General features: G+C 37.3%; 2 protein-coding genes across 2 annotated transcripts; both read right to left on the minus strand.

The window, feature by feature from the left end:
* Positions 1-1,320: 1,320 nt before the first annotated feature.
* c4b (complement C4B (Chido/Rodgers blood group)) lies at positions 1,321-18,683 on the minus strand. The gene is given in 41 exon segments (XM_084726494.1): positions 1,321-1,817; positions 2,106-2,238; positions 3,493-3,576; positions 3,732-3,836; positions 3,940-4,029; positions 4,120-4,222; positions 4,298-4,372; positions 4,990-5,080; positions 5,193-5,328; positions 5,415-5,505; positions 5,581-5,640; positions 5,732-5,890; positions 6,034-6,230; positions 7,009-7,141; positions 7,788-7,913; positions 8,015-8,207; positions 8,343-8,415; positions 9,287-9,493; positions 9,578-9,667; positions 9,780-9,831; positions 11,097-11,312; positions 11,418-11,557; positions 11,648-11,718; positions 12,011-12,122; positions 12,236-12,448; positions 13,569-13,640; positions 13,941-14,064; positions 14,171-14,314; positions 14,540-14,731; positions 14,815-14,982; positions 15,076-15,234; positions 15,324-15,436; positions 16,292-16,433; positions 16,561-16,684; positions 17,143-17,230; positions 17,339-17,421; positions 17,516-17,604; positions 17,710-17,780; positions 17,893-18,067; positions 18,158-18,344; positions 18,534-18,683. Coding segments are annotated over 41 exon segments (5,091 nt in total). The 5' UTR covers positions 18,602-18,683; the 3' UTR covers positions 1,321-1,675.
* A 5,421-nt stretch (positions 18,684-24,104) lies between these two features.
* LOC146321368 (uncharacterized) lies at positions 24,105-27,895 on the minus strand. The gene is made up of 5 exons (XM_084726498.1): positions 27,844-27,895; positions 27,246-27,602; positions 26,062-26,400; positions 25,516-25,944; positions 24,105-25,206 (listed from the first exon to the last, which is right to left on the minus strand). The coding sequence occupies exons 1-5, from the start codon at positions 27,881-27,883 to the stop codon at positions 24,845-24,847; spliced, it is 1,527 nt and encodes a 508-aa protein (XP_084582624.1). The 5' UTR covers positions 27,884-27,895; the 3' UTR covers positions 24,105-24,844.

The following is a 27,895-nucleotide window of genomic DNA, read 5'->3' on the forward strand; positions in this document are numbered from 1 at the left end:
AACTGGGTTTAAAATGAATAAATTCAGTTTTAAAATAATCCAGGACTCACAAGTCAAAACTCCAATCCAAATCTACATTCAGTAAATCCAAATTTAGTGATGTAAAGTGGAAGTTTAATCAATATGGAAATGCTTGCTGCCCCAAATTAGAATAAATAAATCAGTAACAAAATAAATTATACTGTTGGGAACTAGTGAGAATAAAAGATCTGGCTGCTTTGTATTCCTTAACAAAACATTACATTGTTAAAAACAAACATGTTACATTGTTTGCCAGCTAGCTAAAAAAGAAAAAAATATTCCTGTTTGTTAGCTACCTAAAAAGTTAACAAAGTGTTACATTGTTTGCCAGCTAAATATCTAAAAAGTTAATTTTTCATAAAGATATATTGTTTGCTAGCTAGCTAAAACAATTTTGTTTTTAAATTATATCCTTTTCCAGCTCACTTAGAACAAACAAATAAATTAGAATTTTTATTAGCTAGCTAAAAAAAGTCCATTGATTTCTACATGACCAAAAAGTAAATAAAGTGTTAAATTGTTTGCGAAAGCTAACTAATAAGTTAAAAATGAGTTAACAAAACATTACATTGTTTTGTATGATAGATAAAAAAAAGTTAACAAGTGATGACACTGTTTGCAAGCTAATTAAAATGTTGTTTAGCCTAATTAGCCCACTCATGATGGCAGACAATTGTTTTGCTCAAACTGTCTCAAGAAGTCAGACATTTAGTTAAACCTCCTCATAGGTAAGTTTAAAGGTAATACTGGATCATACCTTAAATTGAAGTTTAAAGTTTTGGTGCAACAGAATTAAATTTAAACTAGGTTTAGAGGAAAAACTAAACAGGGAGGTTTAAATTCTTTCTTTCTAATTAAAGTTAAATCAGGATTCAATCAGAGTTAAAAACTAATTCTTATTGGTGCAACCCAGCCTAAAGCTAATAAAGAGCTATTATCCTTATGAACTTATGATTGATCCAAATCCTGTCACTGTGTAACTCTACTGGGAGCAAGTGAGCCAGTCCTATGTGCAGACTGTTATGCCACTTCATGTGTATGCCCTGTGCTAACCCAAAACCACTCCCCCCTCCCCTCTTCCTCACCTTGCAGATGTTAAGTATGAAGGGGGGTAACTTTGAGGGGGGTTGCATTGAGTACAGAGACCCCTCTCAGATCCTTTACTGCCAGTGAGAGAAAAAAAAGTACATGAAAAAATAAATATATTCAGCAGGAAAGTTAAATCAAACCAGTACACCAAACTGAATCACTCTATTTGGAAACACATGAAAGAACAAATGTTTGTTTGTGGATGCACTCTGTTTTTCTCAGTTGCTGTGTTTAATTCAATTTCAAAGAATTATCTCAACATGTATGCATCTAGTCAATGATCCCTTTATACACATACAAAGGCATTTGCCAAGCAACATTACAAAGTGTTTATTTTCCACTTTTTTAAACACTGGCGTATTTGACATAAAGACATGATTAATGGTTACATTTTAAGTACAGTAGTAACATTTCAAATGATACTGCAAGCAATAATGTCTCTTATACAATGCTACCATTACTGATTATAAAGAGAGCTCTCAACACTGTGAGATGACTGTGCATCTAATGGAAAACTACAAAGAAAATGAAAGTTAAATGAAACAGAACTCTTTGGCAGTCTGTTTTACTGTCTGCAGCCATAAATCTTGTACTCATTTCTAAATGTCCGAAACCCTCTGCAGATTGATCTATGCGCAGATTTTTTGCAATCTTCTTCTGAGGGCCTTTTTTCAACCCAGGTGTTTGATTCCAGAAGATATTGCATCCTAAAAAAATGAGTTAGAGAATGAATAGAATTACACTCAATTAGTGTAAAAATAATACCTCCATTAAAGGACCAGTGTGTAAGATTTAGTGGCATCTAGCAGTGAGCTCTTACAGTGGCCGTGTCTAGAGCCAGTGAGGAGCCAGTAAGGGAAACACAACATCTGTTTTCAGTTGATTACAATAATGAAACTTAGTTATGAATAATATATTCCATGTCTGATATATTCTGCCAATAAGTCCCCATAAATCTTTCACACTGGTGTTTTGATGTTATTGACTATACTTACCTTCCATCTGAGTCGGTTGTGGAGCCATCTTTGCCCATGATGAGATACTGTTTTCCCAACTGTAACTGTGCTTTACACTGACGCCGCTTAGCAAACACTCGAACAGAATTCTCATTTACAAGCGTATCTCCATCTGGTAAACAAGAGGAACGTTATTATACAATATTTATGAGACATCGATGCAAAGCACTGTGACAGGTCAATTGTGGAGCTAGCAGCAGCCTGGCTGAACACACCAGACACCAGAATAGCCTCATGAATTTCAAGCTTTTTATGTGTCCCTAAACAAAAAGTGGACCATTGCCTTGTGTGATGATCTGCAAGAAGGGGCTTCCCTCCTGACTGTTTGCTTTGCTCACTCTATGTTTGGACTCAACTGACAGATATGTGGAATAAGTAAGTAATTTCAAAAATCACAACCATAAACAGCAGTGACTACTACAGGCAGATTTTGATATTTCACCATGTCATGAAAAAAATCTGGGTAATCAAAACTGTAGAACTCTAGAAGAACAGCAGGAAGAGGGGGAGAGAAAAGTGTGGGACCATGATCAGAATCAGATAATTAATATCATAAAAACAGTTTCTTGTAGATTATGAGTGTGTTTTCATGCCAGTCGATTGTGGAGTGTAAAAAAAAAATAGAAAAGACATTGAACTATGGCTGCCACACACTGTGTGTCTCCACTGTAAGTCTTGCGGTTACAGTTTAACAAATTAAGTCGTTAGCGCTCACAAATAAGTATGAAGCACTTTTAACGTCATGCAGCAGCTGAAGGGAGAGACGTGTTTCAGCTCTTATCAAAAGGGTTACATACTTATTTGCAAGTGCTGACGACTTCATTTGCTTTTTTGTGATTTTTCAGCCCCATTGACATGGACAAAGAAGTGGACAAAATGACAGCTCCTCAAATGTGAAGCCAAGGCATCTTGATCACCCCCTGGTGGCTGGCTGCAGTATAGGTCACAAATCCTGCTTCAGCCAATCTTTTTACAGATAAGAAATAAGCCAAACTAAAACATCAAAGTATCATGTTAATAATTTTTTTCCCAGAGATGGTTTCTGTTATTTTAGGTAGGTCTTATCACACTTATGTGTGTTCAAGTGGTCATTTATCTCATCAGTTGGCAGCTGAGCCCTGCATGCAATTGAGTTGGCTGGTCGTGTGGGTGTGAACTTGAAAGCAAAGCTCCAGCATAGCTCTACTATGCCAGAGCAAGATGGCAGTGCTCATAACTGGGATGTTTTGGCTTCAGTTCTGTACAGTGGGAGGAAGTGTATCTGCGATATCCATCTCTATCCATGTCAATGATTAGCACCTATCATACTCTAAATACATTTGAGATAAGCACACAGGTACATTTGTTTGTGGTTTTAGTTACTTACGTAATTTGAGGACATCCTTCACAGTCGTTTCATACATCTCAAAGTTACTCTTCATAGAAACATTGAAGACTTCAACAATGTATGCTGAAATAAAACAACAAGCGATTTATCAACAACCATTAATATGAAGCATTCGGTTGCATAAGTTTGGTATAGTGTCACTATTTGAAAGAACGCATTCTTCAGCGTCAACTTATTAAATACTTTGTGCACTATCATGTTGTGTGTGCAGTACTGACCGTAATCTACTGTAGGGAAGAAGCAAGCATGGTTTGAACGTTCATTCTGTATGGTTCCATGGTTCCTTGGTAATTGGAATGTATTTTGTATTTTATGACAGGGTCCTACAATAAAAATTAACATTAGGCAGGTTTAATTATTTACACAAACTTGAAAGGGTAAAGCTACAGATGTTTCTCAGTGTGGTTCTTAAGAGTATTGGCCTACTTTCTGCACACTGGCACACATCATCTGAACACAGTTTAGAGACCATCTTGCTTCTTTGGGGGGCAGAGTAGAACACAGTGCACTTTATGTCTGCAAGGAAAGCACAGATAGTTCATAAATTCTTGGCAAATTAAACAAACATGTCCCTTCTGTCCTGGCAAAAAAATATCAAGAGCTTACTTGGTTCATAATAATCATAGAACACAGCTGCAGCTGGCTGTAGAAGGCCAATAGGTACTCTCTGTACAGCATCAAAACTAATGCATTCCTCTGATTCAAAGAGCTAGAGAGAGAGAAGAAATCTTTTATTATTAGTCACGAAAAAATTTCTGTGTATTTAAATAGATTACAGCCTTACCTCATTGAAGTAGATCAACACTCTTCCATAGAAGACCTCATAATGGGAAATATAACGTTCAGGTTCCACTTTTAGCTACAAGGAAAAAAGAAATGAACTTTTTGATAGCAGAACAAAACACCATTCTTAAGACCATACCACCTCATTTACTGTGATTTAAACAGTTTTGGCATAAAGAAATACAGTTGCAATTTGGTAGGGGCTGCTGGTTCTGCACCTGTTTGGCTATTCTGTATGTCCAGTGACCAAAACCAAACCAAACCAAACCAAACATTTCCTCAATGATACTTCACAGTAACGTGATTCCCCCCAATGATGTATATAAGAAATAGACAGGATCACAGCTCCCCAAAAGTGAAGCCAAAGCATCTCAGACCACATGGGCCAATCTAAAACATCAAAGTGCACAACAAATACATTTTTACTAAAGATGTTTTCTATCATTTTAAGTAGTTTTCATCACGCTGATGTTTTTTTTTTTTCTGATCAGTTTGGTTTTAAGTAGTAATTTAATAATATAAAAACAGGGTTTTACGCCATGATTGACAGCTGAGCTCTGCTCACAATTGAGACAGCTCCAACACTGGTCACTACCGTGCAGACTGACTCCAAATGACTTCACCAGTGCAAGATGGCAGTGCTCATGTCCCAGATATTTTAGGGAGGAAGAGGAGCTAGAGAGTGCTACTAACCCTGTCCAGCTGCTCAATTACAGCCTCGAATCCACTCAGGAGTGTGATGTCAGCAATGGCCATCCCTGACAGATTTCTGTTCACGCTATGACTACACACAGTAAAACAAGGAAAATATAGGCTTAGAAATCAGCATCTGTGACTTTTTTGTGCAAAACATCATTGTTTTATGAGCAAATGTGAGGAGACTCTCATTAACCAACCTGACACAGATTCTGTAGGTGACAGTCCCATCCAGATCTGAGCTGTCATCAACATCCCTCTTGTTCCTGGTGTGAGTCTCTGTGTCTCCGTTGTTACTGTAGTCATCATAGTATTCATAATTTTCTATGATTTTAGCTAGGGAGACAGAGGTTAATGTAACTGTGTAGCTTTTTTTCAGCAATACATGCGGTTGTGATTTGTTATCAGCGACAAAAGCTCACCAGTGTACTTCACTTTCCCCTCCACTGTGACGCTGATAGACACTTGATCACAGGCATCCTTGGGCTCCAGTAAGTGGTACGCTTTTAAAACCTGCCAAACAGATTGGTGATTTACTGTAAATTATGGCTCTCTTTTAGTTTATATACAGATATTAATGCAACTTACTTTTAGCTTGACATCGCCTTGTCCTGTCAAGTGCACAATAATGTTGTTCCCTGCCAATTTCTAGACAAAAGACACAAGAAAAAATAAGTAATCAATCAAAGAATATGTGTGTATTTAAGTATAATGCTGTCAGTGATCTAGTCTATTATACCTTAAGGTCTGCTTCCACCTTGTCCTTCTTTTTTTCCAGTTCAAGCCTGACAATGTCTCCTCTTCCTGGGACGGTGAACTCTGCTATTAGATTTGCTTCCGGACTGACAGACCTCTTCAGTTCATACTCCGCCAGGGCCTCCAATGCCATAATAGTATCCTGGACAAGGTAATAAAATATTAGTAACATGATGAACATTGCTACTCCAGTAATTAATCTGGACTGTACTGCATGATGTGGCATCACAGGGGTCAAAAACAGGCGTTCTTGGGTTCAAACGTGTCAAATTAGCACCCAATCACCTGTGAGGATATGTAGCCTCCACCCAAATAGTTTTCTTGTGTTGTTAACCAGCAGGCTATTTTGTCTGCCCGCTTCGAATGCCCAAGTTCCACTGTAGCTAGGAGGGCGTAGGCTGTTGCTTCTATTGTGATGCCATCTGCCTTCTTCTTATTCTCTGGGCTTTTATTAGTTGTCCACAAATGGCAACCAGTTTCCACTGAAAATTAAGAAACAGAAAATAAATAAAGTTTAAAACAATTTTCCCTTTTAATGAACATTACATTTTGACCAAAACAAGTATAGTTCCTCTTAGGGTTGGGCGATATGTATATATATTTGATATTATAACTGACAAATGTTCTGGCGCATACTATTTAGACAATAACAATATTACTTTAAAGGACCAGTGTGTAGGATTTAGTGGCATCTAGTTGTGAGTTTGCAGATTGCAAGCATGTCGTCTCACTCTCCCCCTCCAAGAGTGTAGGAGAACCAATGGAGGCCACAAAACTTGAAGCATGGAAGGCCATATCTACAGCCAGTGTTTGATTTGTCCGTTCTGGGCTACTGTAGACATGGCCGCAGACATATTCAGCTCATTCTGAGGTAACAAAATCATAACGATTCTTATTTGCTAATGGAAATACATAGTAATATTATATTCATTTTCTGCCATATTCTGCCAATAAATTCTCATTAATCTTACACACTGTTCCTTTAATATCTGTGGGTGTCTTAGTCAATGCTATAAATTATTTAGAGGTGCTGTTCTATGGCAATATTGGATTTTTATGTTTTTTGCATCCTTGTAATGAAATACCTTGCTTTGAAAGACAGTTAATACACTGCATTTGGTAAAAACAAGTTGTCATTTCTGTCATGTTATTTTATACATTGTCACTTTCTCAGTTGATTATTAATTATGATGCACATATATGGATAACCCAATTATTTTACCCATATCGCCCACACCTATTCACTTTGATCAGACATGCCTTCAGTAGCCAGAGCTCGAAGTTTGTTCCAGGCATCTGAATGATCTGTTCCCTTTGGCAGACACACTGAGAGGCAGTAGGCTGTGATGGCCACAGCAAAAGGATGCTGAAGCTCCTCAAGTGTAAACAAACTCTGAGGCTATACCTAGGCACAGCAGTCAGTACTTTGACATAAATGTTACCATCAGCATGCTAATATGCTCACAATGCTAAAATGCAGATTTTTATGCATTTAGTAAACACTGATACACACTGTTTACCAAAGTCATCATCTTATTTTAACTTCTTAGCATGCTAACATTTGTCATTTCACTCAAATACACGCAGCTGAGGCTGATGAGTTTTTCAGTTTTTGTCATAAACCCAAGTATTGAATAAACCTGATGATGAAAGCTACATCCTGAGGGGGCATGAATGTCACCAATAATATGGCAATCCATTCATTTTCAAGACATTTCTCTCAAAACTACAAATGTTAATTTTATGGTGTCACTAAAGTGAGGGATCCAAATAAGCATAATAAGTATGTATAACCTGAGACCCATTAATGTCTGGTCCAATCCCTCTGGTAGATGCTGAGATATTCACTGGATAGATGAAAACTTTGACAGGGGCTCATAAAAGTCATCAGGATTCACCCACTGGGCCACATGAATCTCACCACAAAACTGCATGACAATCCATTTGGTAGCATCGATTTTTAAGTCTGGACCAAATTTGTATGGACCGATCTAATCGTGATCCCAAATGAAACAGCTAGCTTGACTAAAAACAACCGCCCAGGATAGTAAGTCTTTATATTATCTCACCGCATCACTTCTCCCGTCAGTGTCGAGGAATTGAAGGGATCGTTGCAGTGCAAGAGTTATGAAAGCTGTTGTGGATGCTTCTTTGTCTTTTCCTTCCTACATTAAACACACAGAGACAATAGTGCTTTCAAATCACTGCTGTAGAGTTTGTTGCCTCATACTGCTCTAATATGTATATTCATGTTATAATATCTTACCAGAACACTTCTGTGCAGCACTGGATGTGGGTCACCGATTGACCCGTCATCCTTCTGTACTGAGAGCAAGTATTTGACTGGGCGTCTGATCTCTTCATATGGTACAACCCTTGCCCTCCTGCCCTGCTGTCCCAAAGCTACTACCTGACGCTCAGCTACCAACGATAGTACTTTCACTACAAGGGCAGTCATCCTTAGACCAAGAAAAAGAAAATAAGGGAGAAGAGTGATTGGAAAAGGTTGATTTATAATTTGAGATAGTGGAAATAAAGAAAGTTGATTTACTAAGTCAGATATTAGATGTAACTAGCATAAAACAATTACTCACCAGTTACTATATGACTCACTCCATGTTCCATAAGATCCATTGGGATTTTTCTTTCCTAAAATACGAATATAACCTGGAAAAGAGAGTATTTACTTTGTTAAAAACAAAAATGTCTATAGCATTGGCAGTGACCAGTAGAAGTCACAACATATACAACATCCCACAATGCTAGCATGAAGCAAAAAAATGAAACAGAAGCCAAGACCTCAATTTTGATTCCCAGTTGAACGTTCCCTCTTTAAAACAAGTTAAATCAGTTATTCTATGTAATGCTGCTGAACATTTTGTCAGATCTGTGACTGAGCAAAGTGTTGACAGGCATCTTTTATCGTCTCCTTGATGGTGCATTATCTGTAGGTGCTCCCTTTTTAACATCTGTTTTGTGATTGATGATTTGTGATCTAGTGGCATTTCATTTTTCTATGATCAGCTTACTGCTAACCACGCTAAACCCAGGCTACACTAGCTCCTATTCGTCAACATCACTGTTCACTGTTAAGTTATCCTAGGACAGTTTGTTCAATGTGTAATACACATGACAGAACTAGCAGAACCCATCTGAGCTATTTGTTTTGAATGGGTTTTAAGTATTGATAAGAATATTAACTTAGGAACACTTAATCAGGGAACAGGTAAGCAAACTTCTTTTTCTCTTTCCGATGATGCTTTCATGCCTTGCTCTTTGCTTTTTGGAGTTTTGCTTGTCCGTGACTCATATATTAGTAATTTCAAGAGGTCACCTATAACAATTCAGTTCAACTTTAGGTTCTGGTAAACAGAGACAATCAACATAAACTCTTAATGACATGAGATGATAATGACATATTAAGTCAGAATTTATGTTTGGCTCAAACACTTCCCGTTTTCACTTAGTCTTAGTAACAGAAGAAGGGCTTCATAAATGATTAAAAAAATACACAATTAATTGCTTGATGTGTTCCTACCTTCTTCAACTTTATCAAGAGCATCATCTCTGGCACCAGGAGGCAGGTCAAACCATTGCTCGCTCAGGTCAAGGTAGCGGAGGGCTGAAGCTGTTGGGGCCAGTTTGACCATCGTTTGTTCTAAACACCCTGTAGGCAATATGATCAGGCGAGCAACCTTCTCAGGAGAAAGGAGGTTCTTTGCATGCGACACCCCAAATCCATCCCCTGTCAGGAAAAAACTCTGAAAGGTTAAGACACCGTCATTTTGAAAGGTCTGTGAATTGTATGTCTGTGTCTAACAGCATGTACCTTCTGCTGAAATGAAAATATTGGAGCTGGTGCCAGGGACCGTGTCATCTGGTAAAGTTCCGTCAATAGTGATTTGCCTAGTGCTCCTCGCTGTCAAGATCGAGAGATGTAAATGATTAAAGAAAATGTAAATGTACTGTACATTGGAAAAAAAATATTGACTGCAGAGAAAGTGTCATTAAGAAATAGTGAAACAACTCACCACCAAATTTAAACACTTTGGTTTCTTCTACTCTCTGTTCTAGTCCTTCTGTCTACAACATGAGACAATGGAGAGCCAAATTACTGTGTGTCCCTTACTTTACACATGTAAATATTGGAAGAAGCATGCTGATTCAAGTTAATAAAATATGGTCATTAGTTAATATTTGAATGAGTATTCGTATTAAGGCACACAGTCTTTGATTTTCAAGCACAGAGTGAGGCTGCTGGAAGTAGGGAGTCTCCCTATCTTGTCCATTTTTTCCTCATTATGTCTTTTATGTTGTTTTCACCCTATGTCTTCTATGTAGTTTTTGTCACGTTACATCTTTTATGTCATTTTTGCCTTGTTACATTTTGTTACGCCTTTCACGTAGTTTCTCGCCTTGTCTTATCTTTGACACCATTTTTTGCCTTGTTACTTTTTTTATGTAATTTTGTAATGTTTTATCTTGTTGTGTCAGGTGTCTGTGATATACTCTGATGGATACACCAATTATTACTGTCAACATGTTGACAGGCACTGTCTGTGTAATGGGGCATTGTAAGATTTGTCATTACCAACCACATATGTGTGTGTCTGGTATTGTTATCACCTTGTAAGCCTGTGTGTGTGAGTCATCATGGCAAAATGTGGTCCCAGAGACACCTACTGTAGTGGAAACTACAACAGAAGCAGTTTTGAGTACTTTGGTAGGTGTTTGTCTGTTTGTGGACAGATTTTATGAACTAAATAACATCAAAACTTTGCAAGATACAGTCACAAAACTTTACAGGTGTGTAGTTGAGATGAAAATGAAAAAGTTTTTCAAAAAGTTGAAAATGAAGGCAGGGTTTGAAGATGGGTCTGGTCTGACCCATGACTTCTGAGTACTCTTGTAACAATGGAGTAATGACTACTTAGTACTCATGGATCAGAATGTCAGCATGTTGTTGGGCGTCGTGGCTGATGTGATCCTGATTCAAGATGCTCTCTAGTAGCTGGTTTGGTAGTGTTGCTGTTGTGGTTACTGCTTGCTTTGTTTGATCGATTGTTTCCTTTTTTGTATGTCTTGATTGTTTCCATTATGTATGTGTCTATAATGTAAAACTGTGAATTAAAACAAAAAATATTAACAACGCTTTTATTAATTTGTAAAATAGCTGTCACCAATAGGCCTACATAATGATTAAAAAAAATTAATTAGTGTTCAGGAGGTATGAGATAATGCTGATATATCACATAGGGATGGCCAACAAAGTTGCCCGATAGCAGACTCAATCAACAAAGGTAGGTATTCTGTTTTTTGTAAAACTATTATAATTCTTTGTCACTCACCAACACATTCAAAGTCTTCTCAACTGCATCCATTCCATGGTCATCCTCCATATCATAGAGACGTATTTTGATGGGTATAGAGCCAACTACCATGGGGACAGCAGAGAAGGAGACATGCTGGGAAGACTCTGGCTGCAGAGTAATGTTAACAAAAGATGCAATGGTAGCTGAACCGGGGGAGCAAAGTCCCTCAGTTTGTTCCATGTGAACTGCCACCTATGAAAATGTCCACAGAGAAAAGTAACATTAAGTACTGAATTTTAGTTTGTGCAGTAGGTGTTTAAGTGTTTTAAGTGCCACTTCATATCAACATTAGCTTACCTGATGTGTGTTACCACCATAGTTGTAGATAACAGGTGAAATGGATAGTTGCTCATATTTCCTCACTGAGTATGGCAGTCTCAGAGACACAAAAATATCCTTAAATGCTCTGATCTCTGTTGGCTTATGTACACAGAAACCTGAATGAAACATAGAATTAACTTTCATTAATGGGAAACTCTTCAGTCAAATACCTGAGATGCATCTGTAAAGTGGGAGGCTGTTATTACCGGTGGCTGCAGATAAAGTGACAACTTGAATCTCCCATGTGGTGATGGAATCAGGTAGAACCATATGATACCTAGGGGTTTTCAATTTAATGAATTAATTGGTTGTAAAATTCATTTGAGAAATACCTTGTCTATAGTTGATACTGTAGGCTTAAGTTGATGCACTTAACCAGATTCACTTACACTGGACAGTAGAAAAAGAAGTTCTTACAGCAACAATGTTAGAGTCGAAAACAGTATCAGACACAAACAATATAAACAAAACTATGGGATAGAAAAGGTTTAATGGCTGTGACTAGCCACTGTATTTCACTGGGGAAAAAATGTATAAAACTGTCTTAAAAGTCCACTTTCCCCTCTTACCTTCCTTTGTTATTTACATTAAATTCTCTGAAGGCAAAGCTTGGGGGGAAAAATCGTCGAATGTACTGATTAGACGTGTCCAAGAAGAATTCTTCAATGTCAGCAGTGCTTGCTGCTAAAAATGAGAAAATGAAAGGTTTATAATTAAAGTCTGTGATAAGTTATTTAATGCAGTCAAAGTAGGTGTGTTGAGTGTTTAATATACACATGACAATTTCAACTCACTCCTGCCAAGTCCTTTCTCTGCATCCTCCTGTAACTTTTTTTGTCTCAGACGCTCTCCTTCCAGGCAGCATTTTAAAAAGGCATCTGTACACAATGGATTTGCTTTCACGATAGAGACTCTCTGTGCTCGCTGCTGACATGTTCGTTCCATAGGGATGAGAGAAAACCCGTGTGTGCAACATTCTTGCAATGTCTCATCAGAAAAGTTTGATTCTGAAAGTGGCATTAAAGAGAAAAAGAAGATACTTTTTAAATGGAAATTAGAGCATAAGTATCAAGTATCATAAAGATCCCAATTCCTAAAAAAAAATGGGCCACTTTGTCAAACATAAATAAAAACAATACAATGATCAATAAATCCTATTTGACTTTTGTATTCAACTGAATACATTACAAAAACAAGCTATTTGATGTTTAAACTGATAAGCTTTATTGTTTTTTTGACATATACACTCATTCTGAATTTGAGGCCTGCAACACATTTCAAAAAAGTTGTCACAGGGGCAACAAAAGACTGTAAAAGAAAAACACCTGTGTGGAGCATCGCAAATGTAAACAGGATAAATAGTAACAGGTGATAGCGTCATGATTGGGGATGAAAGGCACATCCTCAAAGCAAGCAAGGAAAGTGCGAGGTTCACCACTGTGTGAAAAACTGTGTGGACAAATAGTCCAGCAGTTTAAGATCATTTTTCACCGAACAGTTGCAAGGAATTTATGGATTTCAGCATCTATAATCCATAATAACATCTGTAAAGGCCCCACTGATGCTGAAAGGAACTTACAGGTTTTGGAGCAACATATGCTACCATCCAGATGACGTGTTTTTCAGGGACATCCCTGCTTATGTCATCAAGTTCTGGTACTGGACCGGCCTTGCCTACAGGCCAGACCTGTCTCCAACTGAAAATGAGTGACCAAGCAAAAATTCAAGAACAGAGACCTGTTGAGCACCTGAAGTCGTGTATGAAGCAAGAATGGGAAAGAATTTTGCTTTCAAACTTCAGTGTCAGTGTCTTCACCTCATAAATGCTTTCTGAGTGTTGTTAAAACTAAAGGTGATGTATCACAGTGGTAAACACGCCGCTGTCCCAACTTTTTTGGAACATGTTGCAGGCATCATAGTCCATATTTACAAAAAACAATAAAGTTAATCAGTTTGAGCATTACATATGTTGTCTTTGTACTGTATTCAATTGAATATAGGTCAAAAGAATTTGCAAATAATTGCATTATGTTTTTTTTTTTACATTTTAAACAGTGACCCAACTTTTTTAATTGGGGTTTGTACCTAATCTCAGACTAGAGCTGTAATGCCAGAAAGTTGTCTTACTTAAGTTCATCATTTCCTGTTGAAGGTCCACAGAGCGTCTCTGGCGTGCAGATTGTGAATCACAGTCAAGACCTGGAGAAGCAGTATTACAGCATTAAAGTCCAGCGTAGGATAAGTATAGTTAATAGCTGTTGGAGTTTGAGTTTTGAGGATTGTTAGTATTATACAAAACAATAATTTGCTAAGAAAAACGAACAAACAAAAAATATAATTTGTGACTGCAGCTACAGTCTCACCTCTGCCTTGCTCTTTATTACATCTTTATTTCATCCATTCTTGATAGAAGTAAATACAGTATATCACACTATAAACTTCTTGAATAGTCCTATTTAACATTTGAAATGATTTAAATGAAGAAGGCTTTTTTCATACTTTTTCTTGACTGTGATTGGGAGTGAGATACAAAAGCCAGCCCAGCTTCTGTTAGTACAGATGCAGGGTCAGATCCACCCCCGTATGAGCAACCAAAGTCAAATGACTGCATTGAGGAAAACACCTGAAAAGTAAGAACAAAAGTTTGGATTCAAGTTATATTTAAATAACTTCACTGTGTTGTAAGAGAGTACATGTAAAAGAAGCGTGTGAAAGTGAGAAAGTGTTACCTGTTTGGCCGTGAGTTTATTATCGGCATGGAGAGCATAGAAGGCTTTATCCACAGCCAGCAAAGCCACCATGGCTCTCTGACCGTGTAAATCAAATTCTAGGTCATATGGTCTTCCAGGTTCATTCCGTCCTTTTGTTCCGATCTAAATTAACGTTGAAAATATATCATTCATATATCAATTTTTAAATACCACGGTCAGTGTTAATTCAACCAAAAGATTACTGTAAATCAGTACATCTAAATGTAAACACATAGGATGTGTACAGTTGAAACTCAAGCTATTCAAACACAGTCAGCAGAGGTAAAATTCTGTTGGTTTACTGTCTCCATTTGTCAGGCTGCACACTTATCTGCTCTGTTTACTCACCTTGACATTTATCTCACATTCGTCCCTGACATCTACCCACACCGAGTCTGCAATGATGTTACCATGCTGGTCATAGAAGTAGCCAATTAGACGGAAGGATGGCACCATATCATGTGTTATCTGCACCATGTCTCTTACTGATGTACCAGTTCTGTGGGAACCTTTTTTTATTATGATCCCACGGCTTAAGACCTACAATGTTAGAAATGCAAGATATTAAAAAAGGTTTCTCTTTGTCAAACAAACAATGTTGGATTCAGTCTGATATGCCTCACCATATAGTATATAAACCCATCAGCTGGGGCGTTGATGGTGTTGTAATTTACAGTCAGTGAGCTGCCCACAGAGTACATGTGGTTGGCAAAACTCAGATAAAGGTAGCTGCCACTTGGAGATGAAGCACGTTGAATTACTTTCCTCTGCTGAAGGCCTCCTGCAGACGCCTAATGAAGTAAGGATGTAAACAGTCCATTAAAATTTAGTGGTTTATCATTTAGATAACACTTATAACTTGCAAGTTGTTTAAGGATACTAACCTCAACAGTAATTGGAGTGTCAGTGTCAACATTAAACACAAAAAACACTGCCCCCTCCTGGTCAGTGGTGCCTTGCCAAGATTTCTCTGTAGATGCTGGTACATCAATCTTTATTGGCACACCAGCAGCTGGGGAGCCATCTGGGAGACGCACAAACGTCTATAATAACAAAAAAACAAACTGATTTACACATTAAATCATCACACTCATGTGCATAGCTGTGTATCTAATTGTTAGTTCATGCATACCACCACATCTAGTGGATATCCAGGAAGGAAATGCGAGCGAGTTCGTGAGAGATCTATGGTGTATTTGTCGGAGATGATAGGAAGGAAAACCTCTGCCTGTTGCATTTCACCACCTGGACCAGAAAATGCAGATATCAGATGCAGTGAGGTCACAATAATATGCACAATATCTTCCTCTTCTTATTCAATTCTTCTTATACCCTCTCAAATATGCTCAAGGGTTTATCCTTAAAATTTTTACATACAATGTTATTTTTAGTAGTAATAGTAGTAGTAGTAGCAGAATAGAATTGTTGTTATTGTTTGTTATTTTTGGGTTATCAAAATTATTCAAGTAGTGATACATAAAATGTCCATTCCAGTTTTTCAAAGTCCAAGTTGATGTCTTTAAATGTCTCCTTTTGTCACTCTAAAACTAAATTATTATAATGAAGAACCTCAATATTCGAGAGGCTGAAAATGGCATTTCCTGACATTTTGTATGAAAACTTACTTTAATGATTTATCAGCCATCAGAGGTTTAACAGTTTAATTATTTATTACCACTTGCACAATTGGGCAAGTGACCTGCCAGATTTACTAGCCTGACACAGCATTTTACTTACTCCGCACAAGCTGGAAATTCCTAATGTTAAGCCTTGCACACAACTATATTCAATGGTTTTGGTATATTTTGGCATATATTTTATAAAAAACAGGATTGTGGTAATTTGTTTTAAACTGACAGTCGTATTTAACTGATGTGTTTCAGTTAAAGAGAACTATCTCTTGAATTAAAAAACATTTTGCAACATCATGGCAGTGCCCTGGGGGTGCCTAACAAGAAAGAGACACTGCCTATTAACATAGAACATATTAACATATAAGCCAAATTTTGTATACATAAACTACATTCTACATTCTATTTACTTTTTGTTTCTTTTAGGAGGCTGCTGAGTTAAATATTAGTGTGGCAGAGTGTCCTTTACTTTGTATGTTGGTGACAAATACTGCCAAGTAGAGTTGTGATCCCCTTTGCTGTAATTCAGAGAGGGTTAGGTTCTTCTTCTGTTGCAGTTGCAGTTGTAAGTTTTCTATCGGGAAAGAAATCTCAGCAGTCCCATCCTGGACCTGCAAAAAAATGGCATAACTCGTATACTATCAAGTACTGAAAGACTTAAGGGATGCAATATGTTGCCTGATTGTCTACTTGAAATGAGCTGCATTATAAATGTGGGATTAGTATCTGTTTCCTCACCGAACCAGTCAACTCCAGCCCCCTGATGAAGTCAGGCTTCGCCTTTTGGCCAGGGTTTTTACCTTTCTGTATCACTCCAAATTGGCAGTGGTACGCCCCTTTAACTATCTCACCATGTGAATACCTGGGGAAATCATTGTAAAATTGTTACATTTGAAGTAGTTAAAACAAAAAGAGAGTCTGAAAATATAGCTTGAGACAATAAGCAGCCCAAGTATTATAACAAATGCTTATTCAAGCTAAAACAACATATTTGATAATGCTAATATTAGCATTCAACCAGTCCCTAGCTTACTGATAGTGTTACACGGTACATGGCACATTTATGTAAAATGTTAACATAAAGTCTTGCTGTCTCTTCAGTCGACCTCAGAAATGTTCAGGTTAAGTCAGTCATGTGACATTATGCTCACTGGAAAAATATTTCTGTGCAGTGTTAATACAGATTACATCAAACACAAACATGTTATGGGAATGATAAAGCCACTTTTAGCTTGTTTACCACTCTGCTGGCCAAAGTTGATTAACGCAGGACAAACGTGACAGTGAAGTAAGTTTAATGTAAAATAAGTCAGCAGTTACCTGGCTGAGATGATGAAGTTTAACTGCTCAGCATTCAACAAAATCCAGTGCTGCTCCATTGCAATGTTCACCTCAAAACTGGGTAAAACTACAGTGTGAAATGATAAAAAAAAAAAAAAAAAAAAAGGTTTTTTTTAGAAAAAAAAAAAAAATATTTGTTAATTTAAAAAGGAATAAAGCACTTAAATTAGCTTACCAAATTTTTGGACTTTAAACTCTCTGGAAGCGACATATGCATCATCATCCTCATAGCGGGCTGTAATCTTCCATATTCCCATTCTGTGTAAACAAAATATGTATGTTTTATTACACATGGCCAAAGTTGCATGCAGTTATATTATATGCGGTTTATTGTAAATCTGTTTTAACGTACTTAGAGACATCAGGTATAGTAAATACCCCTCTGTATATTCCTCCCTGTGCTGTCTTAAGGGACTTCATTACTCTGTTTCCAGCAGCATTCTATCATAAAATGATAAAAGCATAACTCACGAAATTAAACAATGAAAATCACTGCACACATCTTTCAAAGTCTTCTTTATTCCCAAAGAAAATGTGTCTACTCACATATACTGATATCTGGAACACTTCCTCATGAGGCCTGAATGTGTGGTCAAGAGTGAATATCCTGTACGTCACTAGAAGAGACATAATCAACATAAAATAACTTTAAAAGCAAACTCTGTTAATCTATCTGTAGATTTATTTCACACCGGTTTACATCTTCACACTGGTTGACTTTCCTTTTACCTGTCTGTGTTGGGTTGTAGACTGGCTGATCAGTCTGAATGAAAATATTGCCCCTGCGTTTTGATACTAGGACCCTTGTTAGCTTCCTGACTCTGAAGGAGGGGCTCTCTGCCACCAGATTAAGGTAGTTACGTCGTTGACGTTGAGGAACTGTTGACATAAGGTTTCTGTCTATCTGTAGAGATACAAATTAGAAGTTTGGGTTAATGACATCTCAGTCCTTCTAAATTGTTTGCTTTTTTATGAGAGGGGAAGTTTCTCATACCATCAGTTCAACTGTTTTGATATCCCCTTCAGAAGCACATGTGACAGTTTTCCTCGCAGACACAACACCACTAATCTCATGCTCCAGGTAGAGAGTAACAGGATTATTAACATGAGTCCTTCCCATCTGGACAAACACTTTTTCTTTAGCACCCACATGAAACACTGCAGGGGCTGAGATGAAGAACCTGCACACAAAAGGTCAAAAATAGCCCTTACTGTCTCCTTCATTTCTATTTGCATTCATAAAATTCTACTCCTATTGATAAATATCTGCAATGCTGAACATTTTGTTATATCTGTTACATTACAACAACATGACATAATAATTATTTATATATATATCACGCTGAAAAGGCAGATATTTCTATATTTACCGATCCGCTGAACACTCTGATTCCACGGTGAAGGTCAGGAACACCATGAAAAAGATGTGGCACTTCATGGTGCAGGTCTTGTTTCTTCGCCTGCTCTGACACAGGCTTTTGATTATCTGAGGTTTTGTAAGTCATCCACCCCTGTATTTCTCAATCTCAGTGCCCACCCTCTGTCCCTCTGTGTTTTTTTCTTCTAAAACAACTTAGAAAAAAAGCATCATTCCTCAGAGTGATGCATACATAAACTGAGAAAATCATCATATTGTCAGATGGAACATGCATACTGATGTGTACAGATGTGTGACATACTTATTGGCTATTTAATGTGTACATTTCTGCTAAGGTGAATGTATGAGATCTTAACATATTTATCTGAAACATGAGGTCAACAAAACAGATCAGATCAGAGTGGAAAGATAGATGCATTTCAGACTATAACATGTTTTATGTTTTGATTTTTTTTAAAAGACGGTTTTATATCAGTGCTTGGGTGGCAGTTTGGAAAGTGTTTGCTGTTTCACAATGTGTGCCTATTCTCTCATTGGTCGATGCAAGTCAGCCAGATTTCCCCCAGATCATGTGATTTACAAGAAACCGTGTTTAGGCTCTTTGGCATGGAGTGAGTGCTGTTGACTCTACAGTGCATAGTTCAGGAATGATTTGCTAAGTAGAGCTCAAGTATATCTGTAAACTCCCTAATTATAAAAATTCCTACAGTTTAGTGAATCTAATTTTTTAACACGTCTCATCAGTGGTTCTTAGCACATCTTTTGTAAGACATAATAAATGTTGTGCAGTTTAATTGTAACTTAACCCTTTTTACCACACAGATGTGAACTGATTAAATGCTGAATGGAATTTAAAAACCTGCCAATCTGGCAAGATGGAACATTTGTAAGATTTATGACAAAGGCACAGACGATCATCACAGTGTGAAATCACAAAGATAAGGTCAGGTCAGAAACTTTATTTCTTTTCACATGCAGCTCAGTGTAAGATGCAGTAAACAAAGACACAACACAAAAAGCTCTTCTCTCTTTCGAGTGTAAAAGGATACATGACCCAATTTAACATTACAGGCATAATATGCAAGAATTTCTCAAACAAAAAGGAAAAGAAGTAAATACTCATAGAAACATAAACCCTTTCAATCACCACTTATGACCCATTAGAAGTGTGTGATGGTGGTTGTATCTGCAGAGACCCTGCTGTTGCCTATATTTCCTAATTTTTCTTCATTATTTTGCTGACTTCATGACGTTTTGCTAACTCAAAACATTGGTATTTGACACCCTGGGATGTTCTGGTACAACTCAGACAAATACTGATTAAGTACAGAATGGAAAGAGAATTTGCTAAAGAGAATTTACTTTATTTAAATCTTACATTCTTGAAATGACTATGTCTTTTGTAATATTCTGCCTTATACTCATAGATCTTGTGTAAATGGTAACACTCATAAACATAAAATAAGTATGGTGGCCTGGTAGCTCAGTTGGTAGAGCATGTGCTGTGAGTCCTCTGCAGCGACCCTTTGCTGCATGTCATTACCCCCATTGTTTCTCCCCCTTTCCTGTCATGTCTTCAGCTGTCTATCCATTAAAGGCATAAAAATAAAAGATTTTTGGAAGAATTTTGAACACTGAAATGGTAACACCAGCCACGTGCTCTGAAATCTCTGAAATTCTGGTTCAATTTTGCACCTTGCTGAGACCCTCTCTAGTAGATCCAGCAAGTTTACAAGAAGAGATCTACTTGGTGTTCAGTTCTAACTTATTTTTTATAAATACACATTCAATAGTACATTTTGTTTTCAACTTATTTCAGGGTATTCATTAAAAAGTTTTGATTTTTTTTTTAAAGAAAGTTTTAGATTAGATAAAACATACCTGTAATGTCTGAAAAATATTGGTTAAGTTACAATCAAGCTAACATATAGACATTAAGTATATAAATATATATGCCGCTATACATACAGTATAATAAAAATGGTCATGTAATGGCCCTGTATAATCCAAAGACATATTTGGCACATGGAAGAAACATCTCTGTCAGTCTCCATTTCAGTTTGCCAGCCACAAACCATGTGGCCCTGTGCCATATCATCTCACCCATTAATAATTTGATTCTCCTCGCATAGCAAGAGATACTAATTGTACTTCTGTTCAACAAACTTTACAAACACAGGTTCAGTTTACTTGTTTCTTTGAGATAATAAGATATCCACATACCTAAAACCATATCAGCTCTTAAGAAGTATAGAGAAAATTAAAAATAAAAATAAAAAAGGTCAGGCCACTGCTGCAGCCTTAGAGAAGGGAGCGTACAAGACAGAACTCAGAGAACTGAAAAGTCAAAGTCCGCGATCTGGAAGCTTAATGTGGCTTCAGAAAACTGATCAAACTGAATCGAGAAACCTAAGTTTTAATTGTCCCAATTTTTTAGTCAGATGTCATTATTAAACAACTTCAACACATAGTTTAAAACACAGTTATGTCTCTGCAAAGTCAAACTTTTTGTAACAATTAAAAAGCAGAGGCCTCTTCACAGACAACTACAGGATGTTTGATTAAGTCCCATGTTGATCGCTGTATTATCTCAGGAAGAAGAGTGCGAGGGAGAGTCGGAGGCATGATGTCCATCCACAACTCCTGGATATGGAGAAGTAACACAAGAATTGCGTTTGGACAATCAACCCCAGATTCCCTGTCAAAACTTTGGATGAACAGCCCTGGGAGTAAATCCTACAGTGGATGGGTGACTGGATAAAATATCATGGGAGATTAATGAAAAAAAGATCAGAATTATAAAATCATGTCATAAAATGTACTCACATTATTTAAGCTTTTGTTCCAGCATTGCTGTTTGAGAGGAAAATGAAGAATTAATGAACTGTCAAGAGAAAGCAAGTTACAAACTCAAAAAAGTAATGTAACAGTAGCTGTTAAAAAATCATTATATGTAATCTTCAAAATATTTCTATCACTAAATACTTTAAAAAAAGGTACATATTGTTCATATAAAAATTATTTTAATCTTACTATAAACTTGCATATTAGTGAATTAACTTTTGCTAAGTGAAACTAAGTGAAAAAGTAAATAATTTTAATACTTACATCATGCACCATCAGTAATACAGTGATAATAGTCCCAGAGAAGCAGCTGTTAATCATGTGCCCCTATGCATATGAAATATTAAACTCATTATAAACTAATTTTTTTGCAAATATTGTTAAGTTCACTCTGCTCTGCATCCGTCCTCAACCGCTGCTTGATCAGTTTGCCTGTCCATGTCCCCACTCCCTATCTCTTCCCCTCTATCCATCTCATTTCATGCAGGAGTGGGGTTACCTAAGAGACTCGGCCTCAATGGAGAAAATCTCTTTTTCTACAATTAACTGTGAAAGTGACAGAAGGAAAGAAGGGAGGGACCTATGGAGGGGTGCAGGCCCGGAGAAGAAAAGGAGAGAGGGAAGGACACAAGTGCGCATGGCAGGTAGAGAGATGTAAAAGTTAAAAGCTAATATTTGCGCTCATTTTTTAAGTTCCAACTTGAGAAATTTTTGAATAAATATTATATTATGAATAGTATAAATAAAAAAATTTTAAGTTTAAAAAAGTTTATTAAAGAAATGTAATGAATGTCGGGACCCTCAGACAGCTTTTGGTTGTTGAACTTAACCCTTTGATTAATTAAATATACATATTCTGTATTATATTTTAATGAGCCTGATAGTTACATGATAAAGAAATCTATATATTTTATGTCATATATTGGAAAGATGTTTACAGACTCTCTTAATAAATATACACATTTCAGTTTTGTTGCACCTCACACTTGAATTGGGATTAGGCCAAATTAGGTTGCATTACACTGATCCCAGTGAAAGTGAATTATGTCTATCACCATAATCTCTAAAAATGCAGAGGGAGTGACCACTGGGTTTCCATGGAGAGGTGTACACAAAAGGGTGTGGCGTGGGAATGTCTCCAGGGGTCAGGAGTGAGGGTGAAAGGGTCAGAGGTCAGAGCCAGCTGGACAGCACACAAGAGGAGATGAGGGTGAGAAAAGGAGGTGAGGAGGGAGTCCACAGACTGGCTGACTGGACCCAATGGGACATTAACATTGAACTGATGGGAGGCTCACTGACCAACGCCTATTCAAGGAGAAGCTAAGCTATGACACACTCATGTGTAATGGTCCGTGGTAATTGACAAGTGACAAGACCCTCATTGTGGATGCAAAAGCAGTTATAAGAATGCAGCGGTGGATTACAAGCTATACGTACTGGTGTTCAGTGGTTACATGGGGTTATTTCATTCAGTGATGCAAACATGCTCGTATATTGATAAAATTATTAAACGTTCTATACTTAAAACTGATTAATACTGACATTGTTATATTGTTAAATATAAGGATGACTTCTTCCCATGAAGTGGCCTACAGGAATATATTGAGACATAGCTACATATGATTTTATTGTCATTATGGTTCAAGGGCTTACTTGAGTATGCATCCCATATCAACATTTGTTTTCCAACAGTTTTAATTAACAGCATTTACGTAAGAGACAATGTACAGTGAGCAGGTCATTATTCACTTCATGTCAGGGTCCTGCACCACGCTGTCTGGCTTTATTTCACAATAACGACCTGCTCACTGTACATTATCCAGCTTATTACATGGCTACTTGCTTCAATAAAATTGATAATTTGACACTAAAAAAATATTTTTAAATGATTTTGTGTATTTAAAAAAAAATGTATTGCTTCTCCACAGTCTATAATCTGAACTGCATCAATAACAATGTCTCTCATTCATAGAAATGGTCTACTATTCTGAAATAACATACCTTAGAAGGCCATAATTGACCAATCGGAATTGAGTATTTGACAAAGCCATGTAATAAATAAGGGATAGTGTACAGTGAGCAAGTCATTATTACCAAATAAATCCCAATGATGAGTGGTGCAGGACCCCTCTGCTTCAAGTCTTGAATCACCCTTAAGGGGGTTATTTCACATTAAAAACACAGAGCATTATTAACCACTTAGTTTTTAATAAAATATATATATATAGTTTGACACAAAATATTTTATTACTACTATTAAAATTATTTTATTACTTTTCCAGAGTCAATGAGCAGAACTGCATGCATAGCAATGGTCTGTTCCTCATAGCAATGGTCTGCCATTCAGAAATAAGAGACTTTAGAATGTCATAATTGACTGATCAGAATCAAGTATTTAACAAAGCTGTGTAATAAAATAATTGAAAGTTTCTTCACACAGTTTCTTATCTCTTTTACCTCAAGGAACACAGACATAAAATGTACCAATTGACAATTAAAGCCCATTCAAACATGTATCTGGAGTTATTAATGTCAAAATAGGAAGCAAGTTTTCACTTTACCGTGAAAAGTGAAAAAAATCAAAGTATAAATAGACAGGCAACGCATGATGTTTCTCCAAAGACTGGTTTTATTAACAGTCTATTCACAGTTGTGTATGATTGATGAAATACAGTTTTCTAGAGCTGCAACAATTAATTATTTGATTAGTTGTCTTTTTTGCTTATCAATTAATTGGTTTGAGAAAGACAGATAAAAATGCTCCGATTTCAGCTAGTGGACACACTAAATGACATTTTTCACCATTTTCTGACTTTTATAGACCAAACAACTTATCAATAATTGAGAATGAAAATAATTGTTATTTACAGGCCTATAGTTTTCATCAGTGAATAGGTTGCATCATTGTTCCCATGGTTTTAGATGCTCTGTGCACCTCAAGGGTGCAGACAGGAAGGTGAGTGTCTGTGAGCTCTGTCCTCTGTGAGGCTGCTAGTGAAGGTCAGGTCAGTGAGGGCAGCAGGCAGTCTGGATCAGGGGCCAAACTCTGGTGGTCTAAAAAAGACAATCTTGGGGCCCAACTCAGGGGGTCAACATGCAAATAGTAACCCCTGAGTGAAAGGCATAGAGCAGATCAATGTTCTCACATTACTCTTGCTGCACATGACTGTGAATGTGCACGCCTACACACCACATGAGGTTTTCATATTTAATGAAATTCAGTCTCAACAATAGAGAAGGCAGCTGTATTTAAACAAAGGTAGAAGTATGACGTCATAAGTGAGTGTAGAGCCATGACATCTCTGCTGAAGTCCATCAAAGTGCATTAGTTTGATGTTACAGTTGTCAAAAACATTGCCGCAATAACAGCAATAACATCATTGTGAAACAGCAAAGCTTGTATAACCATCTCACACTTCATAATTGTAAGTCATCTGAAGTGTCACTGGCCCTTTGTACTCATCCAGCACATGCATAACAGATGAAATTCAGTTTTTGTGTCTCAGGCAAGCCTACCCACTGCTGCCTCCCAGTGGCCTCAATGGCACCTGTAACGCCACAGTCATATTTCCCTTCAGATCCTTGTCCTGGTGCCCAGTTCAGGTAGCAGCCAGTCGCTGAACTGGTCCAGAACCAGAAGTTAAAGTTACAGGTGTAGCGTAGACCCAGCCAAACATGGGTAGATGTGGCATTCTTTGCTATTTCAGCCACCTTCTCCTGAATGTCTTTGGTGGTAATGTGGACAAGGTCAGCATGGTGGTACCTGCAGTAACTCAGAGCTTCAAGCCATGTCACATTTTTCTGGATCAGTATCAGGTTTCCTTTTAGGAAGACAACAGAGAGAAAAACATAGACGTTGTATTTAAATTCATAATACAAATTTAAGCACATTGGACTCAAAGGCACATGGTCATTTTTACACCCTAAAACTGTATAACACTAATTTCATTAAAACCCTGCTCCCCCAGGATCACTCACCTGCAAGAGAGTCCTGTACTCAACTCATTCACCCACTACAACCCCTTCTAATCAGTGAATTTATTACTATTTATAACTAGACTAACAGAGTCTGGTGTAAGTAGCCGAATAGCATCCAGGCCTAAATAGACACTCCATAATTTTAGACATACCTTGAGGCAAACTTGGACCGCTTTCAGTGGGCTTCAGAGCTGAGGACTGTGTTGTGTTCTGGGTGTTGTTCAGTGTTGTAAAAGCAGAGACACCATCTGTAGTTACTTGTGGGGTAGCTGTGGGAGGTAGCTGCGCTGCTGTCACAGTTGACATTTCTGTAGTTGCATTGTTGAGCTCAGTGCTTGAGGTAGCTGACACAACATCTGTGGTATTTGGTGTCGTCAGTTCACTGGCAGTTGTTGCTTTGCTGGTGGTAGCGTTAGTAGCATTTGAATGATTTGTAGGAGCACTCACAGTAAAATGAAATGTTACCATGACCTCTTCAGATGAAGTGTCTGGATGAGTTGTCAGATTTGTTGGCAGTGGATCTGTTGTAAGGGTATCCTGTGTACTTGTTTGATCAGTGGTCGGTGGAGGTGATTTTCTTGCTGTAAGAGTAAGCAAAGAATTATTAGACACTGAGTATACTGTGTTAAAAACATAAATATAATAACTTCCACAAGACCACTTTACTGACAGAGTAAACATGTAATACAGCAACTTACGCCCATAACAGACAAAATTACGTCTGACGCTGCATCTCAGATCATTCCACTTCCCTTGATCTCTGAATACAGCAACAGCACAATCCTGATCTTTAAGGTAATTAGGCTGATTGGGCTTCCAGTATCGGAATGATGAGTTGCTCCCATCAGACCACCTCCAGGGATCTTTGAAAAGTCCGATCCACACATTTTGTGATGCAGACACATTACGTACTTCCTCATTCTCCTCTGCTGACTGTATGCTGACAAGCTCAGATGATGATCCCCTGCAGTGATTCTGAGCATCCCTCCATGATTTAGTCTCAGCAACAAAAATGTGACCACCGTTTTCACTGCTGCCTGCAAGTCCAAAGGTTTCATATTTTACACACAAAGAACATGGTGATATTGTGCATTTAAACATGATTTGTGCCATCTGAAATATTACTATAACCTATAACAATATAGGGATGTTAAACATTAATCCAGTGAGTCCCATAGGCTGGGCTGCAAAGGCCCTGCAGAAAGCCCTTGAGAAGTCATAAAAAACAATAAAACATTTTTAAGTTTACAAGTTTCAAATTACCATTATATATATACACGCACATGTACACATATATAATGTAATCATAACAAACAAAAACAAGCCATAGGATTCATCAGTTTCTGCTTGTAAACACCCCAGAAAGATAGTTAATTGTTGAGTCTCGTTCCCAGGATGTCAAATACCGACATTTGGGGATGATAAAGCGTCCCAAGCACAGCAATATAATAAGAGAATAAGAAGGTATGGCAGAGGCTGCCGTCTCTGGGCATGCAGGCACGGCCGCACACTTCTGCTGGGTGTGATGATTGAGAGGGATTGTTTTTGTATGAGCTGATGCCTCCTTTTGGGGAAACATTCTGCATAGTTTGCCTTTTAGAATTAAAGTGATTAAAATGTGCAATAAAATATGTTTTGTATACAATTTGTCTGGAGCTCGCAGGTTTCAGATGGATATGAGTTCGTGTTTCATAAATAAATGTTTCACATAACTCATGTGCTTCTAGAATTGTTTAAATAAAATGTAAACTGTGAAAAAGATTATGTGTTTTGTAACTCATTAACTATTAATGATTAATTAATTATTTATTATTAACTGTTCAACCATCATTGAAAATTTTTAAACCCACTATATAAACTACAATTTTGTTATTTTACTTACCGCGACAAACAAAACTTCTTTTAGTTCCACAGTCACTTTCAAACCACTCGCCGTGTTGATCCATTACTGCACATGCATCTTGACTTGTATTTTGTGGTTCTCCTGTCTTCCAGTTTAAAAAGTCCAGTTTGTGATCAGGCCACGACCAGTGCCACATCCAAACAGCTCCAGTCTCCAGTCCTATCCAGGCTCTGGTAGTGTTAGAAACTAACGTGATCAAATTATTCATATCTGTCAAGTTGTGAACTGTAGCTAAATCAGTGTACATCTCTCTGCAATATGCCTTTGCTTCATTGTAGGTCTTTGAAATTTTAACGAGGTGAAAATCTGAAGATCCCAGTGCGAAGGTGCAAAATCCTGTGAAATGACAGGTAGTATTTAATACAAGTAATAATAACAAAAACATTCTTGTATCTGTGGATAATTTCAAATATTCTTGTGCCATTATGCTTCAAAATATTGTCTTTCTACACAATTCAAAAGCTGAGGTTATTCACAGATACCTAACTATATCTATGCATTGCTACGTTACACATTTAAACATTATAAATATGATGAGGAAAAGTTAACTGCACTAAAAAGCATGTAAATTTCAAACCTGTGATGAAAAGCAGATGCAAAGTTTGTGCCATTTTCATCACGATGAATCT

The sequence above is a fragment of the Lutjanus erythropterus genome, chromosome 9, assembly GCF_056507025.1.
Source record: "Lutjanus erythropterus isolate fLutEry1 chromosome 9, fLutEry1.hap2, whole genome shotgun sequence".
NCBI classification, from domain to species: domain Eukaryota; kingdom Metazoa; phylum Chordata; class Actinopteri; order Lutjaniformes; family Lutjanidae; genus Lutjanus; species Lutjanus erythropterus.

Coding starts and splice junctions, on each gene's coding strand:
- LOC146321368 (XM_084726498.1), bottom strand. CDS start 27,883: ATGAAAATGGCACAAACTTTGCATCTGCTTTTCATCACAG. Junction 26,401..27,245: donor AAGAAGTTTTGTTTGTCGCG/GTAAGTAAAATA, acceptor TTGGACTTGCAG/GCAGCAGTGAAAACGGTGGT. Junction 25,945..26,061: donor TAATTTTGTCTGTTATGGGC/GTAAGTTGCTGT, acceptor TTACTCTTACAG/CAAGAAAATCACCTCCACCG.